Genomic DNA, 26,795 nt, shown 5'->3' with positions numbered 1-26,795 from the left:
ATGGACAGAGGCCATTTCTTAGGAGAGATGGCCATGAAAAGTGGCAATCGGGAAGGGTGGTCAAGGACACAAGAGGTGATTGAGAAGTCATGACAGACAAAAAGGACAACCTTTGGGTGGTGCAGCCAGGACGTAGGATGTGCCAGGATCACAAGTTGCTTTCTTCCTCTGGTAGGGGGAGCTTCTGGTGGGGAACGGTGATGCCACCATCATCCAGAGGCACATGGAATTCAATGGGGGCATTGCTTATGGCATCGATAGGCTGTTGGAGCCACCGGATCTGGGATCTCGGTGTGATGAGTTCGTCTTTGTTGAGCTGCAGGTGAGCACTTGCGATGAGGCCAATGAGGATCTGTGCCACCATGCCTGGGAAGAGGGATGTCGGGAGGGCTTGTTGCTCTTCCTCGGCAAAGCTCCGAGCAGCCGAGAGAGGCAGAAGCACATATTGAGTTGCTGTGAGGTTTCTTTCTCCCCTCCACAGGGATCTAGAGAGAGCTGCGGAGTCTGTGGCTTTGAGCCACGCTGCCCTGCTGGCTCCGTTCAACGGGTAAAGCTCACAGCTTTTGTTACCAAGGAGGCCTGTTATGGGGCTGATGACAATACCCTCACATCCCTCATGTTTTAGCAGCAAAATGAAGGCACACCTGCATGTGGCAGGTCCCTCGGCTCGGTCACATTGTCCGTGCCTTGCCCCAAGTCACGCGGTCCCGTAGGGCAGGAGCTGGGCTGAGCAATATGGGGTCAGGGGCTCCAATGGTCTTTGCTTGGTCAATCCCTATATGGGTGACAGTGGCTGCAGGGGTCCCTGCAGCAGCACTGGGGGCTTCTCTGGGTGCTTTATAGCAAAAGAGCTCAGCCTGGCTGCTGGAGATGGACCAGGGATCAGATGGTGAGCAGCCTTGGGGGGCAATGGTTGTACCCCACTCTCACTGTATTGCCCGTTGTCTCTCTCTGCTGGGCTTCTGGCATGTCCCCGAGGTACATCTGTGGCTCCTCTGTCACCAGCCCCATCGCATGTTAAGAAGCCTCTGTTACTTGTCATAAAACTGAATGAATGGCACAAGAAAAGTCAAGGTGAGACATCAGTGACCAATGTGGCAAACTCTGTGTTTTGCCTGTTTCCTCGCAGGGGGAAACCAGGGGCTGCTACTATTACGGAAACCAGCTGTTGAGAAACACTTTTCTGTTTCACCACAACTTCCTGTTGCGGCCGTCCTGGTCACCCTCCCCGTGGGACCCCTTTAGAAGACACTTCTCTTCCAGGGGGCCTCTGAAACGAGGCTGCAAGAGGAGCTGCGTTTCCACCCAGTGGGTCCCTCAGTGCTGTGCGAACCACTATGGCCGTGACTGTCGGGGTAAGGAGCCGCGCGACCCTTTCCCGCCTCGGCCCTTTCTCTTGTGGGAAGGTGGCATTACTGGTTCAGCACAGACGTCTGGCATCCATGAATGTGCTTCCCTGGAGAAGGGTGGGCAAAACCCCACGCAGGGAGCCCCAGTCTGTAGAGGGTGCAGGGAACAATCCCCTGGGAGTGCGTGTGGATGGTATCATAACAGGGAATTCCCTTTCCTTAGAGAACCGCTTGTCCCTGTGGAGAGCCCTGGGCACAGGGCTGCTGGGGTGGCTGTCAGACATGTCACTCACCCCTAGATATTGCCGATGCTCAACCATTGCCTGGCATCTGCCCTCTGCGCTTCATCTATGGGCAGCTTTCACGTCCTTGGATGAGTCTGCTGCCAGGTTAGCATGGGGTGGGCCAGCACAAACTCAGCACACTGCAGCAGAGGGTCTTTCCAGGCTGGAAGCTATGCCAAATTTGTCCCTGTTGCCCCTGTTCCTAAGGTTTATTGTCATGGGAGCACTCAATCCCCCAGCTGCCGAGCAGGCTTTGTGGTCCGAGCACCCCGTAAGCAGCAGCTCACGTGGCACCTGGTGTGCAGCCTCTGCATGGCCCAGCGGGTGGCTTCCCTCCAGTGCAGGGTCACTTTGTCACCGCAGACTCACTAAGGTGCCCCATTTGCAGCATGCCCAGGAGGGCTGGAGGTGCCGTGCAGTAACCGTGGTACCTGCGATGACAAAATCGGTGGCTCGGGGAGATGCAACTGCAGCCAGGCTTTCATCGGGACCAGCTGTGAGCTGTGTGCGCCGGGCAGATACGGGCCAGACTGCCGAGGTAAGGCTGCTTCTGCCTGTGGGTGGCAGCAATGCAGAGGGTTTGTGCGGAGGTGGCTGTGGCACATGGTGCTACTTGGAGAGGGGATGCATGCTGGCCTGACCTCTTTGCAGCTTACAGCATGGGAATCAGTGCTGCCATGTATGCATCAGTCCCAGTAATGCTCAGGTCAGACCTCTGGGGCTGGGGCCCTCCATGGGCTCTTGGCAGGACAGCCGTTTGGGCATAGTTTGCCATCTCAAACTACCCCAGCTGTAGTTTGAGAAGGCTGGGTGGCCTTCTGTGTCAAGGCCCTGGGGTCAAAAACTCCTCCTCATTTGTCACGCAAAGCTGAGAGCCCCAGTCTGGCAGAAAGTGTTATGATGTATTTTGGGCTGAGAGACAAATCCGTAAGTTGTGATGAACCCTGTACAGAAAGAGCATCTTCGGGGACATGTTCAGGAGGGACCTGTGCCCCTGTGAGGCAAAAGCAAAGGGAAGGAAAAGGGAGTTACCCGTCCCCCCATCCCAAGCTGGGCTTCACAGGGTCTCCAGGAATGTTTTTGATGGCTGTATGGTTGTAGGGACTCAGCGTGAAAAACACATCTCTAGAAATGCCCAGGGGAGGGGAACGATGGGGGTTGGTGGGTGCAGAGAGGCTTCCCCTCCTCCGTGCAGGGTGCGTGTTGCAGAGGAGGGGGGCCAGGGCTGGCAGTGGCAGGAAGGGATGTGTACGTACTACCGTGCCTGCCTTCATGCACTGCCCACACAAGCCATGTTTCTGCCACGTGGCTATCCCATGGCCTGAGCACGGCCTTTCACTGCCGCCAAGGCAGATGCCGTGACTGTTTTTACCCGTTCCTCACAGAGTGTAACTGTACCGAGAATGGCGTGTGCAACGGAGGACTGCATGGTGATGGCTTCTGCTTCTGTGCCGAGGGCTGGACCGGAGACCACTGCGAAATCAGACTAGGTGAGGGATGCCAAGCCCCACCACCGGCTGTTCTCTGCGACTCGGTGGCATGCAGCCGCTTTCCCAGCAGCTGGATTGTTCAAGCAGCCAGTCAGAAATATCTCCAAAAAGGAGCTCTCAGTTGCGGGGGCTCATCCTGAGATCTGGCCCGTGCTGTTGAATTTCACAAGGGTTTGGGTGGTGAGGAGGAGGAGGAAAGCTCCACTTGATCATGAACAAGTCCCTGAGCTCAGAGGTGCTCCAAGAAGAGCTTGAGGGTGAGGTGAAGGTCTGGGGTGTATCTGATGGAGTAACGGTCCTCTGGGTTTGGGTGAGGCATCTGCAGAAAAGCAGAGGGGGAAAGAGGGGGGAGCATGGCACAGGTGGCCTGGGGCAGAGGCTGGCGATGGCAGCCATGCCCGTGTTGCAGCCCTTGGATCATTCTGACCTGTGTGTGTTCTGGTTTTAGTCATGACGCCCACCTGCTCTCCACCATGCCACCCCCAGGCCGTCTGCCGCTCCGGCAACCTCTGCGAATGCAACCTACACTACGAAGGAGATGGGAGAATGTGCTCAGGTAGGGGAGAGCCACGAGGGGCTGGGGTGGAGGGGTGATGAGCTAAGGGGAAAGTGGACAACACGGCAAAACAACAGGTGACCATCTCCCGAGCAGCTCTGTGGAGGATGGCCACATCGGTGGGATGACTGGCAGGACAGACAGACAGACCACCAGAACACCTAGCAAGATGTTTTAGTTAACCTAACCCTTTTATCCCTGCAGTGATCGACATGTGCAGCCAGGACAATGGAGGGTGCGCCAGGCACGCACAGTGCACACAGGTTGGCGTGAATGTCTCCTGTGCCTGCGTTCCCGGGTACGGAGGCGACGGCTACGTCTGCGACCCCATAGACAGGTGTGCGGACGGTAGGAACGGGGACTGCAGCCAGCATGCCAACTGCATCAGCACCGGGCCGGTGAGTACATCCCCCAGGTCCGGGCAGATCTGCACGCCTGGGACAACGGTGCAGGCGGCTGCCGTGGGATGCTTCAGGCTGCCGGAGGACAGCAATGTGACAGTGTCCCCTGTTACTGCAGTCCCCATGCCTGCCCCTCCTCTCTGGCCCCCTCAGCTGTTGTGCTCATCCTGCAGGTTGTTACTGCCAGGCAGGGGCCATGCCCTTAGTCTGCTGCCTGGCTGTCATGATGGTCCTGATGATGTTATGCTGAGGCCATTTTTTCCCCATTCTTCTGTCTAAGGGGCATAAGCTGTGTCAGTCGTGGCATTTCTAGGCTGTTTTGGGGGCTCTGGGATGGTCCTTCGAGGACAATGCCAGCCATTTTTGCAGAGGAACCAGAGCTGCTCAGGCCAGAAGATGGGACTGGGAACATGATGTAGTGCAAGAATCATAGGCCACATACCCCGAAGCTCATCTGTCTTTGAAACAGCATGTGACGAGGATTCAATGTGACGTTTTTTTGGTTCGTGTTCAGTTGGGTGCGGGGGTAGGACAGAGGCCGTGTGGCTTTTTGTAGCTCTGTCATAGTCCCAGTGGGCTGTGGAGGCGTTCTGAAGGCTCAGCCCCGTCTTCATAAGGATACAAGGTTCCCCAGCTGGCATCTGCGTGTTTGCACTCACACAAGTGATGGCCTTACTTTGTGCTGCAGAACGAGCGGCGCTGTGAGTGCAAGCAGGGCTATGTCGGTGACGGGATCCAGTGCTTGGAAGAGGCTGTGCCCCCCACGGACCGGTGCCTGGAAGACAACGGGCAGTGCCATCGGGAGGCTATTTGCACCGACCTGCACTTTCATGGTGAGTGTGCTCAACCATGTGCGAGGGCTCATGTCCATGGAGAGGTCACACTCCTTCGCCTTCTGGCTGGGGCACCCCTCGGGAGAGCTGGAGGGTGGGATGGCCAAGGGGCCGCGGACTTGTCTTTGTAGCTTGGTCTGGTTTTCACATTCCCCTTTTCCCCTACACGTCATACGGGGAGGATGAGCCATCCTTGTCTGCTCCTGTGTGACACGTGAGATGGCCTCTGGTGGAATTACACTGCCAGTAAGCACTGACTCTCTCGTGGAAGGCGAGAAGCTCAGAGGAAGCCGTGCTGCATCCCACCTCGCCCTCACCTGAGCACTGTCCGCATCCCACCCTCCCATGCAGCACAGAGCACCCTCCGTTGGCAGTGCTGTCTGTGCTTGCACAGGGGACCCATGCGACTGCCCCAGGGAGGCTGCTTGCTCACTATACTGTACTGATGCTCCCTGGCCTCGGTATTTTGCAGATAAGACTATGGGCGTATTTCATCTGCAGTCACCCCGAAAAAAGTACGACTTCACTTACGAGCAGGCTCAGAAGGCCTGTGCTGCAGAAGGTGCTTCCCTGGCCACTTTCCGACAGCTCTCGGCAGCACAGCAGGTCAGGGCAGGGATGTAGAGGTCGGGCAGGGGCCACCTCCATCTCCTCGTGGGGTGGGGACATGCAGTGCTTCTCCCTGGGCCCGGTCCAGCGGTAGTAAGCCCGTGATGTGTGGGTGGGTGACCTGCCAGGCCCTGTTTGCTTCCTCTCCATCCATGAAACCAGGAGGGCTGGTGGGTCTTCTCAGTCACACTGGGATGAGACCTCTGGCAGTGCCCAACCCTTTAGGTGTTAGGGGAAAGTAGCATAAGGCTGCACAATGGGCAGGGCATCAGGGCAGAAAACCTGGGCCAGAGATATTATTTTTAATCTAATCATTCGTTTTCCTCTGCCAGATGGGATTCCATCTGTGCTTGGTGGGTTGGCTGGACAATGGCACAGCCGGATACCCCACAGCCTACCCCAACCCCAGCTGTGGGGCTAACCGAGTGGGCATCGTGGACTATGGCTCCCGAAGCAACCTGAGCGAGACCTGGGATGCATTCTGCTACCGGGAGAAGGGTGAGTGGCACGAGCACATTTCCTGGGGACGGTCCCATCGGGCACAAGAAGTGTGTCGGGGCAGCAGGCGGAGAACTGCCCTCAGAGCATGAGGCACGGGCAGGTGGGCACATCCCCCTCTCCCCATGCCCGCGTTCAGGAGGGAATATGCTGAGGGGCATCCAGAAGTCAAGGGAGAGGTGGTCAGCGTAGCCACCGTTGGCGAGTCAAGTCCCACCTTGGCATTCCTTTGCAGATCTGACTTGCACCTGCCGTGACGGGTTCGTGGGAGATGGGTATTGGTGCAGCGGCAAACTCCCCGATGTGCTGGCAGACCACGCTCGCTTCTCCACCTTCTATTCTGTAAGCGATGCTCTCCCGGTTCTTCGGTACACCAGCAGCCAGCAACAAGGCAAAGGGAGGGATCGACTGTGACAGGGAGAAGTGGTGGTTTGGTCTGCGTGCGGGGTGCAGGGTACAAACACAGAGGCATTTTCTTTCTGGAGCTGGGGGATGTTTCCTGCGTGTGGGAAGGTAACAGCCTTCAGTTCCCTGCAACATGATGATGATGATCTCCCATCTTTTCCAGATGTTGCTCAATTTCGCCAATGACACAGAAGAAGGACTGGATTTTTTCGTCTATTTGTCTGATGACTCCGCTCCCAAAACTCTCTTTGTCCCTCTGAATTCTGGCTTCGCAGACAATGAAGTAAGCAAGCAGGGATGAGCGGCCACTCGAGGGCGCATGGAACGAACTATCAGAGCCCCAGAGGAGAGCAGGAGTCCGCCAAAGCTGGTGTGATGGTGATGTGAAATAGAGTCTGGGGAAGGAGGAGGAATTTAGGTCAGAGGGGACCGCTGGAGGTCTCTAGTCCAACCCCTCACACTTTAGGTCAGGTTGCTCAGAGCCTTCTCCAGTTGAGCTGTGACTGTTTCTAAGGATGGCCGTTCCCCCCCCTTCTCTGTGTAGTAGTTTTCTGCCATGTTGCCCATGAATGGAGCTGTCTTGTGGCCATGGAGAGTGTCTGGGCTTAGGCCAGGTGGGGGCTGCACACAGCAGGAGGGAAGGGGCAAGAGCCAGCTCAGCTCTTTCTCATCCCTGCTCCCTGTTGCTTTTTCAGACGCTGACGGGAGAAGAACTGAAGCTCCACGTGTCGTCCAGCAACGTCATCCTGTTCAGCTTCAACCTCACAACGGGCACCATCATCCCATCCCAGTCAGGATATGACCTCCACGTATCAGACCTCCCAGTGGGCAATAGCACAGAGCGCTCGGTAGGTTTAACCTCCGAAGAGGTCAAAAACCCCATGAGTTTTCAGCACATCTCTTGAGACAGGGAACAGCGGGGAGGCTTTGTGGTCGGGTGACATTATCTCTGTCCTGTGCTGTAGGATGCCAGGGGGATCAATGACACGATGATTGTGGAGTGGGACATCATAGCTTTCAACGGTATCATTCACGCGATTGCAGAACCGCTGAGGATCCCACCACCCCTCGTTCATCTTGGTCAGGCGAGTGTCCGAGGGCATGAACAGGGAAGGGAAGGTGCTGAAACAGCCGGCGCCAGGCCTGGGAACGGGACGAGGCGACCGAGTCATCCCAAGGACTGGCCTCGTCCTCTCTGCTCTCCTGGCGCGGCTCATTTTGGCTGGGCTGCCCGTGGTCACGCTGGGGAGCCGCAGTGGGTGGCTGTGCGGGAGACCCCGTCGCTCTGCCAGGGGAGCGCTGTGACCGGGCCGCTGTTTTTCGACGCAGGTGAATGGCGTGGCGCAGGCGTCAGGCTCTGTGGCCGCAGGGACGTTGTCAGCGCTGTGCTTTGCGCTGGCGCTGGCTGCCGGTGCCGGCGTCGCCTATTACTGTGTGAAGAGGCGGCGTCGGGAGGAGCAGTTCGGGTATTTTCAGGTAAGCGCAGCCTGCGGGCTGGGGAGCGGGTCGGGGCAGGGCAGCGGCCGCTCTGGGGAAGAGCAGGTGGATGGGGTCCGGGGGGCGCGGATCATCTGTGGTGAGCCCGGGGGGGGGCAGCCTCGCGCGGGAGAGGCACGGGCGGGTGCGGTGTCCCGTCCGGGGGGCGCTCCGGGCGGAGGGGGGTGGTGCTGAGGGGAAAGGGGGCTCCGCCCGCGCGGCAGGGGGCGGCCGAGGGCCAGGCCCACCCCGCGGGAGCGAGCACGGGGGCAGGGGTGGGAGGGGCGCGCCGCCGCCCCAAGCCCCGCCCCCGGCCGCCCCGCCGATCCCGCCCCGCCCCTCCCCTTCCAGGCGGACCTCCGCGCGGACGAGGAGGAGGAGGAGGAGGAGGAGGCGGCGGCGGCGCCGCAGCAGCAGCGCACGCGCCCGGAGGCGGGACCGCGCGCCGCCAGGCCCCGCCCCCAACGGCCGCTCGTCGCCATCCCCAACCCGCTCTACGGCGACCACGCCCCCGACTACGAGCCGCTGCACGTGAGCCGAGCCCCCCCCCCGCCCCGCCGCGCGCGCCCGCCCGCCCGGGCTCGGCGCGGGCTCACGCCGCTCTCCTCTCCTCTCCTCTCCCGCAGGACTCGCTCCTGGCGGACGCCTGCCCCGGCTTCCCGCTGTGAGGCGGCCGCTCCCGTCGGCCCCCGCCGCGCCCCGGCGGGAGGGCGCAGAGAAATAAAGAGCTCGGCGCCACCGGCCCTGCCCGCGCCTGCCGTCCGCTGCTGCGCCGTCGGCGCGGCTCGGCCCCGATCCTCGCCGCCCCGGCCTCCCCACCGGTACCTGCCGCCCGTCAGGCCCCCGGCAGGCGGGGCCTCCAGCTGGTTCTCGCCCCCGGCCCAGCAGCCGTCTCGGCTGGGGCGCTCCCCACGCCCTGCCCTGTACGAGGTGCCGCCCGCCAAAGCCGTGCCCCAGCCCCCGCCTCCAGCACCAATGGCCCGGTTAAACCGACCCCAGGGACGCGCGGCTGCCTGCTCCCAGCGGTCTTAGTGTGACAGCCCCTGGGGAACACCAGCCTTCACGCTCCCCCCATGGTCAAGTGCAAGTCCCGTCAGTTCACCACCACCCCAAACACTCCTTTTGCTGCAGCTGGGTGTCCCCCGCCTGCACTATGGCTGTAAGGGGCACAAACGGCTCCATGCTCGACCCCTCAGGCCTGGTCTCTCAGCCACCCGCCCCAGCTGCACCCCAGGCTCTTGGTCGTGCACCCAGAGCTGCGCCCCCAGGGCAGGCAAACGCACCCCTGTAGTGAGTTGGTTAGTCAGTTAGTTACTGCATGCTGCAGACTTTTATTGAGCCTTCACACTACACACAGCACAAAGACAGCAAATGCCACATGCACATACTACAACCATTTGATTAGAGCAGCTACGTTAACAGCAATTGTTCAGGCCCCTGAGCAAGGCATTTTGAAAGTCTGTGACGGGCTGGCACATGGCACAAAGATGAGGCAATGAGACGCAAGTGACAGACTGACAGTCCAGCCTGGCACAGCGCCGGGGAGGAACGTGCGGGAGAAGAGACGTGTAGGTGTGGGTGTGTGTCTCACTGAGGGTTGCTGACACTTACACGTTGCACTTCGGTGCCTTTCTCTGAGGCATTTCCTCCACACTGAACTGGTTCCTCTCCCTCAGCCGCCCCCCACATTGACAACACTCAGCCCATACCGCAATTGCCACAGCCCAGTGCTCACAAGCAACCCGTGCCTGCCCCCCATGCTAATGCCCCAGCCTCCCCCATAAACCAACAGCCTTTACCCCGCCAGACAGACACACTGTGCATCCCAAAGACCCATCATGCACGCTCTGCAATCGCTCACCCATTTCCTTGCCCGCTCATGGCCAGACCCAGCACAAGAAGTGCATCCATTCTCTGTTCCCTCTCTCCTACCTGTCACCTCAACACCAGCTGCCCCCACAAGCAAGCTGGTACTGTCACCCTTGTTGGCATCTGCAAATGGTGCAGCAGTGAGGGGAGGAGGTGGTGGACCAAGGCAACCAACATCTCCAGAGCCTGCACCAAGAGCACTGCCTTCAAACGTCCCCTGACTGCCCCTGTACCTCTGTCTCCAGGGAGAGCTGCCACATTACTCATCTTCTCTGCATGCTCCGGGGCCCTCACAGACCACACACCACCCCCTCCACCCCACCCCCACCCCCCCAGGACACCTCTCACCCCTTCATCCCATAGCCATCGGCTTCCCAATGGCATGACGGTCCCCTGTTTCCCAGGGCCAGCCAGCATCAGGGTGGCACAAACTCTCAACAACCCCTACCCACCTAACTGCCCCTTCACCCCTCCCCAACACCCTGCCTGTCCCTCAGGGCAGGTGGAAGCCTGGCCAAGAACAGCACGGCCCCAAGCCAAGTGAAGAACCTACTTTCTGCCTCTCGCATCCCAAAGTCGCTCTGACCTGCCTAGGCCTCCAGGCCGTCACTCTCGTCCCCTGTCCTCTATGCTCTGGCATCACTGCTATCGCCTCTTTCCTCTTCCTTCTCCTCAGGAGGCATGACAGTGCTCTGCATGGCCACGCTCCCCTTTCTGACCCGCCACACCCAGCAGCACTTCATGCTCACACCCCCCAGGACATCCTCACCGGCCCCTCCATACACCTTAGGCCACATCTCAGCAACGACAGGTGGAAGGCCACCCCCTCTGCTGCCAACCCTGCACCTTCCCTGAAAGGCTGAACACATCCCAACAGACCATACCCTATCAATTGCCAAAATATTGATGTCACATGGCACCAAAGCCAAAAAATACACTAAGCTCACTCAAAAAAGAGACATGTCACCAAACACTTGTTTTTAGACCTTCTGGCCTGCTCTCACACAGGACTTCCACATCCTGTACATTTAACTAACAGTGACCTACCAGAGGCACCAGCTGGACCAACCAGTCTGGCGGGGAGCAGGATGGGGCTGAGGGATGCCGCTACCAGTTCTGGATAGGTAACGCTGCCGATGCTCTGCCACCCGTGATGCATTCACTGATGTGCTTCACTGGCTGCCCAGTCGGCACCCCTGTCCCCTCCCTGTCCACCTGCAGAATCACTCACGCCGTAGTTCCCAAGGATCTCGGGGCAGCTACAGACTTGACACACCTTGTCACACCTCACGTGAGAGTCCGCATTGCACCAGAGACTCAGGACTCCATTTCTGAGCCACTTCTCTGGGCACAGAGCAGGGAGCAGCAGCTTCCCACCACCAGCACTGGCTCTCCATCTCACCTACTCCTACAGAGGACTCCCTGCAGCTCACTTAGGGGCCAGAACAAGCACCCATCCTCCATCCAGCCTGCAAAGCACCTCAGGGAAAGGGATGGAGCCAGTGAAGGGAAAAAAAATAAACACACATCCGTAAGTGTCAAACGCCCTTTAGTGGTAGACAGAGGTGCTGCTGGCCCAGCAGCCCGGCCCCACGTGCAGCCTTGCACCGTGCTGTTGCCCAGAGTACCTGGCCCTTCACCGGATATGCACCATCTCCTCCAGGAAGGGGGTTTTCATGCAGCCTGTGCAGAGCTGATCCATCCAGAGCGGAGCCTCGTGCTGCAGAGGGGTGCGCCGGGGGTAGAAGGTGAAATTCACGTCGTAGTTCAGCAGGCAGCTGATGGATGCCATGTAGATATCGGAGAACCGTACCAGCCGTCGAGAGAAGTATGTGGGGTTGTGGAAGGTACGGAAGATGCTTCCAAACTGGGGGTTGAACAGGTTCTTCGTCAGCGACCTGAGAGGAAAGAGATGGTGCACTGTAGACAAAAGGCCATGGTCACAGATTCTTCCCTCTCCAATCCCTTAGCCCTGGGCCACCCCACTCCCAGAAGACGTTTTGGAATCACCCTAAGTACCCTCCCACCCAGGCTGCGATGCAGACCAGTCCCTGTGCAGTGAGACTGTGATGAAAATTCAATGCACTCTTACTCTTCCTTGTTACCGTACCTGTTATGGGCAGGGACCCACCCCCAGTGCCAGGAGCTGCAGCAGCAGACCCCCCCCAGCACAGGGTGATGCCACCTCCCCTTTCCCACCCTGCCTTAAAACCAGTCCAACCTCCCAGGATGCAGGACTGCACCGCTGCTTTCCGCCCCCCCAAGACAAGTGACACCAGGGGGGACCGCAGGCCAACAGCTGCAGCACCCTGCCCCCAAAACAGGTTACAAAACAGACCCAGTGCAGGCCTGGGAGCCCCTGAGAGACCTCACGAGCGAGGGGGACAACGCTCACCTGATCTCCTGACGTTCCTTCATCCACTCCAGCAATACTTGCTTTGACTCCGCATCCTGATACATCTGCAAAGGCAACAGCAGAAAGCACCACGTTGCATCAGTCCTGCAGGCCACACCTCAGCTCCCCCCAGTTTCGACTGTAACTCACAAACCCACAAGTCCACTGCACCAGGAGGTGCGTGAGATATTTTCGAGAACGCAGGCAAGATGGTACTTCCCCGATTCCCATGCTAAGCCCAAAACACAGACTCAGAAGGCTGCATATTACCTGTCCCGCTCAGACAGGAGCTGTTTACCTGCATTCTCTCTAGCAGCCCCGTCAGAGCCTGCTGCCAGGTCAGAGAGTGCATGTACTGCTCTGTGTTTATGATCCGAATCTCCGTCTCCAGTTCAGGAACGATGGCTCCAGTCCTCCAGCCGTGACGCAGCATGAGGTCCTAGAGGTCGGGGTGAAAAAACAACCAAGAATTCAACATAAAGACTGAAAGCTAAACACAACCCTGTTTCCTAGAAGAGTGGTCTGTTCCCATTATAGATTCTCAGGGGACAGGCATCCATGGCCCATGCCAGGTCATGCCAGTAACGGCCATCTCCTGGTCACCAGGATCAGGTGCGTGAAGCACCTAGAAACTGCTCTCAAATTCACAGACCAGCAGATGTTCTTTACCCACAGAAAGTACTTCAGGAGCCCTTTCTCCACTGCTTGCTTCTGCCTGACAGCAGAGTGAGGATGCTTGTGTGTCCTATGTGTGCCCTGACAGTCACAGCCTGCGGAGCACCCAGCACAGCATAGCACCCAGCACAGCATAGCAGAGACCTGAGCACTCAGCCCTGCCTTACACTCCAACACAGCTGCAACCACAACAGTCACGCAGGCTTGCTCCCACCTCACTGGAGAGCAGAGACCTTTCCACTTACCGCAAGGTCACTGTACAGATGGTCGCCAAAGTAGAGCACTTTGGACCCACGCCAGCCTGTCAGCCTCAGAAAATCAAAGAGGTTACCCTGCAAGTAAAAGGAGCGCAGAGAGAAACGTGGTTACAGGCCAAATGCCTCCATCCTCACCGCATGGTACTGGGCAGCCACCCCAGCAGCACTGTCAACACAACTGGATGTGCCACCTTACTGCATGCAGATGTGAGCACTCTCATGAGATGTCAACCTGCTCACTCCCCCACCATCCAAACCCAGAGGTTTCTGTCCTTCCCCACCCTATTTCACTTTCTTCCCATGTGACAACCGCCCTGTACATCCTTCAGCTTTTCTTAGGCTACAGAATAAGGCAGAAACTCTTCCAAACCCAATAGGCAATTCAGGGGAAGTTCTGTGCTCTAGGGCACAGCAAGTCAAGAGGACTACATGGACTAAAAAGGCAACAAAAGGAGGCAGTTTAGAGGCCAAAAAGTGAAAGACACCTAAATTAGAAAAGCCTGAGTGATGGACAGAAAGAATCCCAGGTGTTCTGGGTTTAGAAGTTGTTGGGCTTTCGAAGTCAGGAGCTCTTGAGGTTGTTCTCATGTCACTGACCACCATCCCAACCCGAAAGATTAACAACACCCACATGTTCACAGGAATTGCTTAACCAAGCCAAAAAGCCAGGCAGCTTGGGCAGATTCACAGCTAAGTAAAACAAACCAACCCCCAAAGCACCAGCACAGAGCAGCTTTCAAGGCTTTCCAAACATCCATCCGCACACAGAGACTTCAGGGACCCCCCCTTCCATCTCCACACAAGTTTTCCACGTGAGTCACAACAGAAACAAAACCCACTAGGAAAGGAAAAGGCCCCATCAATGCCAGCAGACTAGACTGTGCCAGCACAAGCAATCAATGCAAACTTGCGAGCCATTTGGCAGCAATCTCTCCAGCCAGTCTCCAGTGCCAGGAAAGAGCTAGCATGCCTGCCTCACAGCACTGGCCCGGACAGAAAACCCCCAAACACAAGCCAGTTCCCACAACAGCCTGCAGCCCTGCATTTGGCCACTGGCAACATGCTGTATGCACTGCAAAGGGTGCCCAGAACCAGAGTGCTGGGCCTCCTGTTGCTGCAGCATCACTGGAGCTGTGCAGACTCCCCTTAACAGCACAGAAACGCAGGGCCAGGCAGGCCTCTGCATTTCTTGGACACGACATTGCTTCTGCTCGCTTGAGGGTTGCTCAGGAAGCCACTGGCAGAGCAGGGAAACGGACCACAGCCTTGGGAGGAGGATGGTCCTTTTGCTGTGCTCCGGTCACCTCAAACAGCAGAGGACCTGACAACCAGGAAACTTGCGCTTGGGCCGCCACAGACCTGTTATGTGACCTCCAGGAGCTGGCTGTCCTCCTCCTCTCCTGAGATCACAGACTAGGGGAGGGATGCGAGTACATACGTGCCACAAACAGAAAACACCACATCTATCAGAAAGGAGGGACTAGAGGGCCATCACCTGAACTTCCCAATCCCCAGTGCAAAACACCCTGAGGTCCCGTTCATATGAAATATCCACAGCTGTGCTTCAGGGGACAGGAACAAGTCAGCTCAGAGGCCTCTAGCAACATCACCAGCACAGCAAGGTCCATGGCCACTAACACTTGCCAGAAAGAAGCATACTGTGGCACTCCAAGACACCAAAAATGCTGGGGACGGGGTGGACTACAACCAGGGTACACACTCTGTCACATTCCAAGAACCACAGTTAGGCAGCAACCTTCATGCAGTCAGATGAATGTCGTGGTGGGGGAGAACTGGAGAGGAGCCCAAAATCCTACCCATCCCTCCTTCCTCCCTCATCTTTTCCTTTCCTCAATGCACCATTCACTTGGGTGAGCAACCTGCGGCCACAAGATGTAGGTGGCCAAGAGCAGGATTTAATTCAGCAATAAACCCATGGCTGAGGCGCACCTTTTCTCCTGAGGGAGCTGCTACCCCACCGGGAAAGTTTGCCCATGGGAGAGAGACTTTGTATGAGCTCTACTTGCACGTTCCCGGCTCCTAGCTCTTGGCAGAGGATGGGATGCTAGCAGAGCACTTTGACAGACCCACCGGCCAGGCCAGAGGCTTCCCAACAGCACTACTCAAGGACATGACCGACTTTTCTACCGCAGGTCAGGTCCCAGCTACTTGACCGCGATCTCACTAACAGTTTCTTCCCGTGGGATTGGACTCCTCACATAACCAAGAACAAACCGTCCTAAAGCCAGAAGCAACTTGTTCTCAGGGGACAGACCAGCTGCAAGGAGAACACCCCAAGGCAGCAAGTTCACCAGAGTAACAGCCTATCCTTTGGACATGCTTGTCCTTCAGGAAGGGGAGAGAGACAGGAGCCAGGCTTTGTACTATATTCGATCACCCTTGTTTCTCTATTCCCTCCTCTACAAGTCCACCTTTTCCAACCTTATGGAGGACAATTTGGATTGAGGCGTGGAAGATCTTTGCATAGACATCAGATTGCAGAGAGCTCTGCCTTCTCACCCTGAACAAGCATGCTCTTGGGAGCCCAGCCAGGACAAGAGTTTCAGGACCAGGATGTCAGAAGAGCCAAGGGAAAGCTGCACTATCGGCCACACTGGACAATGTCAGAACAGAGCTCCTAGGGTGACAGTTTCATTGTACACTGGGGCAGGAGGCATTCACTGACCCTTGCTACACATGCAGACGATGTTTCCCTACTACCCCTTCTCACACTAACAGGGCAGCAGCAGGGAGAAACTCAGCCTGGCACAGATAACTCAGCGCAGGTCCTCCTGGGCAGAAAGGCAAGCACCCAACACCCTCAGTTAACTGGCCCTGCTCTGCCTTTTCCCCCCTTGTCCCTGTCCCTCCATCTCTAATGCCAAGCCCAGTTGAGCTGGGTGGAATACATCACTCCTGTTATACACCTTTCTGCAGCATGACCTACACAGAGCTGGGTAGGAAACTGTTTCAGAGCTGCAGACAAAAAGTTTTCCTACCAGGCAGCTCTGTTATACCTTATTTCAGCTCTGCCTCCTGCAACTGTAAAAAGCTGTGATTGCCAGGAGAGCAGCCTTTTCTACACCTGGCATGAAGCATCTCTCACCATTCTCAGAGGTCGGTTTATCACACGCTGACAGGCAACACAGGCCTTGGAAGGGCTTTCCGATATAGGAAAAGACTCTTTGTTCTAATGCTTACATCCCAGCAGAAGCTGAAAGACTTTTCAGAGGCATGCAAATCGCAAGGCTATTGCTCCACAGCATGCCAAGAGACATGCTGAAAGCATTCGGGGGGACAGTGTCCTACCGGGCCAGCAAGAGCTCTCTGCACATGGACAGGGGGCATCTCTCGTTGCCACCAGCCAACACAGCACACAGAGCCTAGCGCATGTCTTCTTACAAATGCCCTCTAACTATCACAGGTGCTCTTTTCAAGGACTTCCATTTTTCACTTTTCAAACATCAAACACCCACAAGTGACCTACAGAAGAACCCAGCATTTCTCCCCACCCTGACTAAGCAGATTTTCCTGTTTTCCAGTGACTTCCAGGCTTTTCCAGTGAATTCCAAAAGTGCAGGTGTCTTCTAAGTCCCCACCATTTCAGACTCTTGCTTCCTACCCCTTACGCACCCATTCACTTTACCTCTTTGTAGATCTTTCCTTTCTCCAGCTGATTTATTTTGTCCCATTGCAGTGAGCCTTTATCATCCAGTTTTCGAAAAGGTCTGGAAAAAAAAGGGGGGAGATGTGAACTTCTTTTGATTTTTGGCGATTGTCACCCAGCAACCACAACATTTGAATCGGAAAACTTGTTTACCTGTGTAACAACTCGTAATAAAAGCTCTATGTGAGAAGTGACCCTCTGGGCCTTCTGCACTATTTTCTCAGGAAGAGAAAGTGTCAGAGGGAAATAACTTTTCAAAATGCTTCCACTGACTGTAACCATTTCATGCCAATACCCCTAACAACTCTTCTTGCTTCATCTGTATCTTCATCTTGCTTCATCTGTATCCAGATACAGAGAAGAGGAAAATAATAATAATAATAAAGACTCCCTCTGAAATGCTAAAGCCAAGAAGGCTTTGCCATGAAACACTTTGTGTCCCGTTCCAGCCTGGCTACGCCCCAGCACAACAGAGACCGTGGAATGTCTTAATTGGATAAAGCAGTCTGCAGAGTGGATGGAGAGCAGTCTCAGTGCTGATCTCGGAAGCTGACCCAAGCTGGCTCCTGTTGTTCCTGAGGGCTTGCCTGGCTCCCTTCCACTTGGACAGAAGAAACAAAACAAGGCTTAAGTTACTTGACCCCCATGAACATTCATGCTTGATGGGAGCACTGCTCCCTCTTGGGATAGGAGTTCCAAACTGAGCTCCGGGATCAAAAGCCTTGGTATGAAGCTGCAAATAGAGTACGATCTCATCCAGAAGTATTGTATGATCCTGAGCTGCCTTAGGGCAGAAGAATCCAGCCGCCCACCATGAACTCTAGAGCCTACCCGCACAAGAGACTCCTCAACCACGAGTGGTCTCCAGTGCATACCTGCATTTTCCCTCAGAGAAAACACTCCACAGTTCACTACAGCTCACCATCAGGAAATTCCCCTCACCTTGGATGTATGTGCCCTGTCATTCCACTGGCCCACTACATGAGTGGACCTCAGGCATCATGCAGCCGTAAGGTTTTATCTCCTAGAGCGCCAGATCATCATAGTTCCAGGCTACATCTGTGAGACACTTCACCCACATCCCATGAAGAAAACCTTTACAAGGTCAGCACAGCTTATAAAGCCATTTCATAGGTTTACTCCTGTTTATGCTAGTGGCCTGGGAAATAGGGGAAGAAAATACACAAAGAGGAAAGAATAGACCTCTCCCTCAAGGGCAGTAATTCCTGGTCAGTCATAAGTTGAGGCAACAAAGCAGACAAGTTCCCAAAGCCAATAATCCAAAGAGCAAAGCGAGGACAGCAGCTTGCCTATCAGCTAGTCCCTTGGCAGCTCCTAACTGACCACAAAACCCAGCTGCCACGTACAAAGGCTTCCAGAGCTGCCAATTACCAAACAGCACATATCCAGTAACTAAAAAAAAAAAACAAACCAAAAAAACCAAACGACACAGATATTTACTGTGGGGAACAGGAAAAGGAAAGATTTTGGCACACTCTCAAGACCTAGAGCCAAGAAATGGCCAGCTCTCATACACACCATTCCACTCCTCTTTTCTTTCTAAATATTTAAGTACAGTATTACCTCTAAAAATCTAAGTTAAGCCCAGACCACAACAAAACTGATGAGGCTTAAGACAGCCAATTTTAGAAACGTGCTTTCTGCTTGGCATTCCATCCACTTATTCCCAGACTCAGAGAGTACCCGAGAGGGCAGCGGTAGGCTGGATGCCTACTGGACCTAGATTATGCTTAGAAAACCACTACTCTCTCGGAAGGTAAAAGGAGCCGTTTACGCCAGGGAAGGAGACCCAAAACCTCAGGCCCACATGCAGTATTGCCCCAGGACACATACTTCCGCCGATCAGTGAAGAAGTTGGGCTTGTCAGCTTGCACAATGACCATGTCGAATAAGTCCCGCCAGTTCTTGCCAACCATGTGTTTCATTCCTTTGTCCCTAAGGGCAAAGGAACAGAAAAGTTAACAGATCCAGTACTCTTTTTCACCCAACTTTACACCTTTACAACAGTCTGTCCTAAATTTACTCTCATTTCAGTAATAGAGAAGAAAGCACAGAGATTTGTGAATCCCCCAAGGCTGTCTCATTGCATGGAGGATCGATGTAGTGCTTTGACCGTTTCAAGCTGTCCCACCCTTTCTCCTGTACCATGGGAAATCCAGAGAAGTCTGTGATGCAGCAAAAGCTCCTAGAGGTAATCCAAAGTGGCAGCTCTGTAACGTAGCCAGCCACAGCCTCATATCTTCTTCAAAAAGTGAGAGTCAATGGTGTAGAGAACTGTGGGGTGCGACGTTCACCACAACCGGTTCCCAGAGAGCACTCTCATGCCTATTGCCACAAAAACCTCTAGCATACAACTTTCAGGTGCTCACAGGAGAGACCGCGCTGCACAGCTCTTGCTGTGCCATGGTGACCCATCGATGTGCAATAACGGTACTCACACAAAGCTAAAGGGACTGTTTGTAATGAGGAAGAGTTTCTTCTTGTGGTTCACCAGTCGATTTAGCACAGCATAGATTTCATCCCCGTGCAGAATATACTGTTCTATAGCGGAATAAAACAGAAATCATCAATCAAAAAATTTTGGCATAAGTCATGACAACATTTCTTTAAAAACAAAACCAAACCTAACCCCTATACCAATAGGGACACAAAAGGCCTGAGTTAGATCCACCTCAGGCAGGCAGGCAGGCAGTAAACCACCATGGTGACAAAATGGCCCTCCTCATCCTCATCAATCCCATCTAGAGGGAAGAGAAAGACTGAGGAAATGAAAAGGCTGGCAAAAAAAGAGGGTTGATACCAAACTGTCACAAGGGACAGGCACAGCCGCTCCAGGCCATGTTGCTACCAGGAGCTTTCTTTCCCCTGAATGACCAGGAAGCCTTCCCAGATGGTGCCTTTGCATGTTCACATCATGCCAAAGACCATCACCCCTTACTTACAGGCTGAAGGAAAACAGAAACACAAGCAATGAGGTAGCCATTTCCTCCATTAAAATAGATCCTCCACCTGACCCTAAATACCACCTGGTCCTTAATGCCACTCTACCCCTCAGCTGCCTTTAGGCATGCCACAATCAAGTATTTCATTAATTTCTGTGTCCCCGACTCCTGTGACTGCATGTAGGGCCTACACAGTCATCTTACACAGAACGCCACGTAGTACGAGACACATCAAAATGGATTTGGCACCAGAGCTCTACTTAACTCACCCAGATCTTTTTCAATCCATTTGTACATCACTCCTTTCACATGTACATCTCTAATAGCATCCTAAAGAAAAGGGCAGGGAAAAAAAGTTTCAGTTTTATGTATGACATTCCTGTTTCCCAGCATGCAAACCTATTGCCACCACTGAGGACCAATACAGTAATGACACATCCCCTCTTCTTGCTGAATGAACAAAAGCTACATTAATGCTAAGCAGAGGATCTTGTACAGCGATGCTCACCAACATGTCAAAAAGAAGAACACAGTGGCTAGCTCAGCTGATGCAGTACAAGGGGAAAAACCTCAAAACCTATCCATGAAAGCACAGCTTCCTTCCTGCTCCTGGAAACCAGCACATGTTAACACACTGTTACCACGGCAATCAAGACTCTGCAACTCCAAAACCGTTTACTGCCCCAAAACCATACTGGCCCAGACACTAGCTGGCTTTTCTTCCTCCCTATGCCTGTGGAAGCTCTGCCAAATGTGACCCAAAGGATTAGGAGCATGGCTGAGGCGAACAGCAGCAGAGGTGAGCATCTGTGATTCCAAAACGCTCCCCGCAAGCCAAGGAGGGCTACAGCTCCTGGCCCCGGACTGCCAGTGGGCACAGGCAGAGCAGAAGCTTCCACTAGGAGGGTGAGTGTTTTTTTGCCAAAACAGAGCTGCCCACTTTTCAGGAGGGAGGCAAGTTAAAACAGATATTGTCATGGGCATCCAAATATCCTCTATTTTCCAGGCCAGAGGCCAAGATGCAACACATTTTTGGACACACCCAACTGAGATTCTTCCCAAGTCTCCATCCAATGAGATACGCCAGATACACAAAACTGTTTCCAGAGCAGCAACACATTTTGCAGTGTTTGCACATGCAAATGCTTGTTTTAACAGTACTGTTTTCATCCCCGCCAATTTAGACAGGTAAACAAATGCTGCCTTTCCCCAGGACCCTTAAATCACTGTTACACTACGTGTGCTCCTTCGGGAGTCTCCCTTTCAGACTGGATTCCCACACTCGCCACTGGCATTGCTACAGTGACACTTGCACACGAGACCACACAGTCACCTGGTCTCACTGCGGCGCTGGTGAAACCTGCTCATCACCCCAAAAATCATTTCCTTCAAAGCTGGGAGAGAACCAGAGTGTACAACTTAGATGAGGGACGATGAAGGAGGAGGCGGCACCTCTTCAAAACAGTTTTAGGGGTCTCTTTTCACCATGTGCATTTGAATCGTAAAAAGGCAGAGGTCACATCTCATTCACCAAAAGACTGCCTTATTGGAAAGAAACCAAATAAAAAGCAAGAGCACTAACAAGAAAACAACTTTCTCTTGACCAGCACTGGCACTAAAAGCAAGCAACACTTTGGATTTGTGTCAAAATTACCTTTGCAGAGGAGAAAGAGATTCTTTCTGAAAAGAAAAAAAGAAAGAGAAAAAGAAAAGGGAAGAACTATAAGGTTCCTGCAGGTAAAATCTTGGTAGTCTGGGGAGGTGTCAAACAGGGCTCAAAAACTCCTCCAAAGGAAAGCAGGGTAAACTGTACGTTCTTACTCTCAAATACGAAACGACCAAACTGGTGTGACCTGACTACTTGGTTTACATGTCAGCTTCAGCCTTTACCATTGCCTCAGGGTCTGCCCTTCTGACTCAGTGCAGCGTCTGTAGCACTCAACCTGCTCCCAAACACACAGTGCTGCAATCAGGATTACCGCTAAGAATTACAGAAGAGTGTCAGGTTTAGACACGTCTTAACCCACTGTGAGCCTGTGTTGTAGTAACAGCTGGGGCTATGTGAGTCCTCTCGGACACCTGTCTGTGTAGGCACAGAAGGATCTCTGTGCTCATGTCCGCAAACCATTGCTTTGTGCTTGCACTCGGATACTGCAAAGGGATAAGTTTTGCAAAAGTGTTTGTTTATCCTCATTGTACAGAAAAAAGCAAGAACTCCTCTGGTGAGAACACAGGGCAGTCCCCACCTTTTCAGCATAGATGTCAGGCATTGGCACAGATTTTCTGTTGGAGCTCTCTCCTCTGCCTACCACAGTCACTCCTCAGGAATAACCACATCCCTCAGCAAAGGATGCGAAGACAAATGCCAGGATTAGCACTCAGGAGTTTTGGGCCTTGAGCACACTGTTTACCCTGTATGGAGTACATATTAGGCGATGGCAACCACCCACCTGCCTTCAAGATTTCAATTAGGAACAAGTCCATTTTGACCTCCAAAGAAGGTTCAGAAGACACTCTTGACAAAAGGCCTCAGGATTCAGCTGTATCCCCTCTTCCCATTTTCCCCACCCCAAGAACAAAAACAACTACAACAACTAACACCTTAGAAACATGTTAAGGTCTTGTGGGAAACTGGCTAGCACGTTCTTATCAAGCACTAACAGAAGGTCAGAAGGTAAGCTGTAATCCTTGGCTGCAGCAAAGTTGACAGGGTGGATCCTTATCACAAAAGAAGCAGCACAAATGTGGAGCTCCATTTCCCTCACAAGAAGACTGAACAGTGTACGTATGGGCCGCTACCAGTGGATGAGCATAAGATTCCCATAAGGTACAAATCAAAAACCCCTCTCCATGGAAAAAAGGTATGCGATAAGGCTTGGCTACTAAGGAAGACGCATCGTCTGTCAACAGAAGTCACCCAGGGCAGCAATCTTAAGCACTTACATCTTGCCTACAGCGTTAACTAAGAAGTCAAACAGTACCCACTAACAACGCTGATAATCCCACGCAGCCCTTTCAAATGCCAGGAGTGAAGCTGGAGGGCACAGTTAGCACCTTGGAGTAACTGGCTCTTGAAGGCTACAGTCACCCACTGGAAAACACCCCAAAAGGATCAGACTACTCTGTAGCTGCAAAGGGAAGGGGTGGATTCTCAGAGCAGCCAAGGGCAGGTGTTTCACAAAAATCACTGCGTAAAGCAAATTGTTTGGTACATGGTCAGACCAAGTCTCTCTGAAAAATGAAATATTAACAGGAAAACATAGAGCTTAAAATTCTGCAGAACCAGAAAACATCTACACAAGCTTTGTGACGTATTTCCCATGGAAGGACCTTCAGCCTAACCAGCCTAGGCACTCCTGCAAGAGATAATGTACAGCAACACCAACTCTGTAGTACAGACAGAAACCTAACACGTTCTGAAAACACAGCTTTGAATATTCCCTGGTAATGCTTTAATCTAAAGGGGCAACAACACTGTCATATTAGGTTACTCACTAACAGCCCCTTAGGTTTGGGCACTGCAGAGCTCACCAGTGCTAACAAGCCAAAGAGCTCGCAATTCTGATGTGGTATGAGCTATGGGGCAGTTGACATTTTACTTACAGATATATCCTTGTAAAGATGCACCTGGTCAAACTCAATGCCATGAGTTATGAAGTAATCGATGACTGAAGAGAGCAGCGTCATTTCAGGAAGAGAAAAAATGTCCATAAACTGCTTAAGTGATGGACCCTGGAAAGCAAAAAATGAAGGAGACATTAAACAAAAATACTTAAAAAAAAAAAAAAAGAAGCAAAGCCAAGAAACAAACTCGTATCTCCCAGTACCATCTGGAAGACATTCCAGGCTAACAAAAAGAAAAACACTAATGTGGAAAGTCCCAGCCACTCAGCAAGTACCCTCTCAACCTCTTCTCAACCAAAACACTAACCTAATGCATTAACACTTGACAAGAGAGGGGCTTCTTCTTCACAGAAATCATTAAACAAACCCAACATCATTAACACCATGGGGTGAGGGTGGAAGAAGCGGGGAGTCAGTCCTAGACACTAACTTTTTTTTCAACCCCATGCCCTCTGCTTCCCACCTGGCCTCTTGGCATTACCACAGGTGCCAAGAGACAATGCTCTGCTACAGAAGCAGCTATGGCCCTTGCTGGAGGTGCCCCATTGCTCATCTAAACCAGGCTGTGACATGGGACACATGGGCACCAAAGCTGCTGTAACCACATTCCAGTGAGGTTTCACACAGCAATGCAAGAATCGCTCCAACAAGCAGTTTGTCAATGCCTGCCTGTCCTTGAGTCGCTACAGAAAACCCAGAGTGGGCACAACGAAGAAGAAAAAGAACTTCAGCCCACCCAGCAGTCAAGTGGAAATGGACGGTTAAATCCTGCCCAAGGAATAACTCACCTTGCATTAGGCAAGGCTGCAGCTCTTCCATACGTTTACTGTTTTTGTGGCCTATCAATCACAAACCTATCAGCAGGTCAACAGCCAACTTTGGCTCCAGAGAGGCCTTCCAATAAAATAAAGCTTGTTTGTTCAGTATGTACCACCTGTGCAGAGGACTATGGTAAGTCTCACTGGCAAGCTGAAGCTGGAATCAATTTTTTTTGTCTTTCATCGCTGAAGTGCCAGATCAGCCAAGGGAACCGTTACTAAGGTCTTGTACATGAAAAGCAATTTGGGAAGTACACAGACCCCTCAGTGAACCCAGTCACCAGAGATGTCCTGGCAATCCAGTCACATCATGCCCGTGCATGTGAGCTTTGAGCCATCCATGACTGACAGCTGCAAAGTTGCAACTCTCTAGTTGCAACTGGTCCACATCAGAAGGCGTTTATTATAGCTATGTGAAAGACATGAAAGCAGCATCTTAAAGATCACAGAAGGTACACATGGTGGAAGCTGACAAGAGGGCACATGCTGCCTAATGACAAACATGTGCCACTGTCATGTCAGGATGTAACAACAGTAACATCTCCCATTTAGTCTGGTCTTAAAAGGGTAGAACAAGAGACTAGCACTCTGTTTGCAGCACTATCTAAAGGCAATATTGGGACAATACAAATTGGGGTCAAGAAAGAAGATGCAAAAGGGCAAAGGAATAACAAACAGCATTTTGCCTGAGGTCTGTTACCACAAAATGCTGCAATCAAAAGCTAGTTGGTGTGCTGAGGGTTATACAATTTCTATCCATCCATCCAGCACAGAACAACTTGACCTACAGCAGAAGAGAACACAAAGAACACCCTCTGGTTTGGGCCACATATCGCAGACCGTGGTGCTGCTTAGCGATACTCGCTGAATCTTTTCAATGGATTTTTGTCCATTTTGATGTGTGGTTGCTAAGGGAACATTTCTCCCACTAGCAAAACCAAAATTTCCTGAACACATCCCCCACCTTTTTTTCCTGTTCAGGGATTCTGGGAAAGAAGCAAGAGGGACACAGACAGGCAGGTCCTACTGAAATCAGTCAGTATGGGATTTAGCAGAGTGCAGCAGAGCAATGACCTGTCCCACCAAGACCTTAAGCATAGAGGAGACAGTTAAATGTTCAATATTAACAGCAAAGACCTACCTCGTAGGTAGTCAACTCTGATTTTGTTTTTGTGCCTTATGCCATCATCCTACAAGGCAAGTCCAGCTTCCCCCCTCCCTTTAGTGGCCTCAACTTCCTTATAGCAGACATATTAACACAAGTCGGGATGAAAACTGGACCATAGTTTTAGAAAGAATGCTACGTACGCTTTTTCCACAACACCCGTAAGTTCCCCACCTTCATTACAGGTCAGCACTAGTCCTGCCAGCAAAAGCCACACTAGTTGCATTGTCTAACCCTGGGCAAGATCTGTGCCTACCTATTACAGGTGTTGGGATCCCAGCAGCTGTCCACACACTCTTGCCAACAGAGGATCAAGAAAACCCTTAAGGGAGAATATTTACACGCTTCAGCTACATCAGTCCCGCTTGTCTTATGCCTTGCTGCCTGGAATCACTGACCCGGCAGACCTTCCTGTTACCCATACAGGTAGCAACATCAGCATGGCAGACTAAGGAGGACAAGGTCAAAGACCCCTGCTAAAGCCTCACTCCACACCAATTGCATTGCACCTGCTCACGCCAGCAGTCATCTTAACCCAGATGCTTTCCCACTAATGTGTTAGTGGCACAGGTTGAGCAGACATTGCTGGATGCAAATGTCATTAGTTGTATATATTTTTGTTCTCTTTCAGATCCACCTATTAGTTTACGGAGTTCATAACATTATTAGGAGAGGAGATTCTCCTCTTTGCAAAGAATAAGCTGCTATCCCTACTTCTGTGGCCAAACGTTATACCAAATTTTTCAATACTAACTACAGGAAATAAGAAAACATCTGGTACATACAAAGCAGCACAGAAAGGCACCTTGGCATGAGCACACGGTCCTACAAAAGGCCACAACTCGAAGCAGATTTCACGTTTACAATTATTTAAAATGAAAGGTGAAATCATCTCAAGTGTGCCAGGAGTGAGGAGAGTCGCACAGCAGGAGGCTAATCGAGTGCAGTTTACAGACAGATATCAAATTCTAAACAGAATCATTCTATTTCAAAGCTGGAAACAACATTGAGCTATAAACAGAGTATATACTTATCCAGAAAGCAACCACTCAGATTAATTGTTCCCGAGAGAGAGAGAAATCAAAAAGTGACATTGCTGGAGACTTCACACAGCAGACTCAAAGGGGTATTACCAGAGGAAGCCTGCTCTTCTCCTTTCAGCTTCCCCTAAGGCAACTGAACTAACAAAGGGCAAGAAACAAAGCAGTTCTCGGGGGAAAGGGATGTGAACCGCCCCGCTTGCCCACTGTGCCACACTAGACAATCGAGGAAGAAAAATCTCTCCTGACTTCCTCTAGTTCAGGCAACCAAAGGATTTCTACAGCTCCTACAGACAGAATTTCAGTCATTTACTGTGACAGTAAGCTTTTCTGCCTAAAAAAAAAACCCAAAAAACCCCCAACACTCATGGATGCCAACCCTATGAATAATATCCACTGAGTAGGTATGAAGAGGTGTGGA

General features: G+C 52.8%; 2 protein-coding genes across 2 annotated transcripts in view; one reads left to right on the top strand and one right to left on the bottom strand.

Moving 5' to 3' along the window:
* Nucleotides 1-8,644, top strand: part of STAB1 (stabilin 1) — a 61,363-nt gene extending 52,719 nt beyond the window's left edge. Inside the window, exons 54-70 of the mRNA XM_076346182.1 lie at nucleotides 176-322; nucleotides 482-547; nucleotides 1,130-1,355; nucleotides 2,022-2,171; nucleotides 3,019-3,123; nucleotides 3,572-3,679; nucleotides 3,884-4,077; nucleotides 4,769-4,913; nucleotides 5,386-5,519; nucleotides 5,855-6,020; nucleotides 6,256-6,362; nucleotides 6,589-6,708; nucleotides 7,121-7,273; nucleotides 7,391-7,510; nucleotides 7,755-7,901; nucleotides 8,253-8,432; nucleotides 8,528-8,644. Coding sequence (XP_076202297.1) covers nucleotides 176-322; nucleotides 482-547; nucleotides 1,130-1,355; nucleotides 2,022-2,171; nucleotides 3,019-3,123; nucleotides 3,572-3,679; nucleotides 3,884-4,077; nucleotides 4,769-4,913; nucleotides 5,386-5,519; nucleotides 5,855-6,020; nucleotides 6,256-6,362; nucleotides 6,589-6,708; nucleotides 7,121-7,273; nucleotides 7,391-7,510; nucleotides 7,755-7,901; nucleotides 8,253-8,432; nucleotides 8,528-8,569 — 2,310 coding nt within the window. The 3' untranslated portion in view covers nucleotides 8,570-8,644. The remainder of the gene's footprint in view (nucleotides 1-175; nucleotides 323-481; nucleotides 548-1,129; nucleotides 1,356-2,021; nucleotides 2,172-3,018; nucleotides 3,124-3,571; nucleotides 3,680-3,883; nucleotides 4,078-4,768; nucleotides 4,914-5,385; nucleotides 5,520-5,854; nucleotides 6,021-6,255; nucleotides 6,363-6,588; nucleotides 6,709-7,120; nucleotides 7,274-7,390; nucleotides 7,511-7,754; nucleotides 7,902-8,252; nucleotides 8,433-8,527) is intronic.
* Nucleotides 8,645-11,302: 2,658 nt separating this feature from the next.
* Nucleotides 11,303-26,795, bottom strand: part of NT5DC2 (5'-nucleotidase domain containing 2) — a 28,885-nt gene continuing 13,392 nt past the window's right edge. The window contains exons 6-14 of the mRNA XM_076346179.1: nucleotides 23,331-23,459; nucleotides 19,997-20,057; nucleotides 19,224-19,326; nucleotides 18,619-18,720; nucleotides 16,744-16,825; nucleotides 13,086-13,172; nucleotides 12,464-12,604; nucleotides 12,166-12,230; nucleotides 11,303-11,668 (exon numbers count right to left, since the gene is read on the bottom strand). Coding sequence (XP_076202294.1) covers nucleotides 11,407-11,668; nucleotides 12,166-12,230; nucleotides 12,464-12,604; nucleotides 13,086-13,172; nucleotides 16,744-16,825; nucleotides 18,619-18,720; nucleotides 19,224-19,326; nucleotides 19,997-20,057; nucleotides 23,331-23,459 — 1,032 coding nt within the window. The 3' untranslated portion in view covers nucleotides 11,303-11,406. The remainder of the gene's footprint in view (nucleotides 11,669-12,165; nucleotides 12,231-12,463; nucleotides 12,605-13,085; nucleotides 13,173-16,743; nucleotides 16,826-18,618; nucleotides 18,721-19,223; nucleotides 19,327-19,996; nucleotides 20,058-23,330; nucleotides 23,460-26,795) is intronic.

Source organism: Aptenodytes patagonicus, chromosome 8 (genome assembly GCF_965638725.1).
Source record: "Aptenodytes patagonicus chromosome 8, bAptPat1.pri.cur, whole genome shotgun sequence".
NCBI lineage: Eukaryota > Metazoa > Chordata > Aves > Sphenisciformes > Spheniscidae > Aptenodytes > Aptenodytes patagonicus.
The sequence above is the reverse complement of the archived record's forward strand: the minus strand, read 5'-3'. Positions and strand labels throughout refer to the sequence as shown.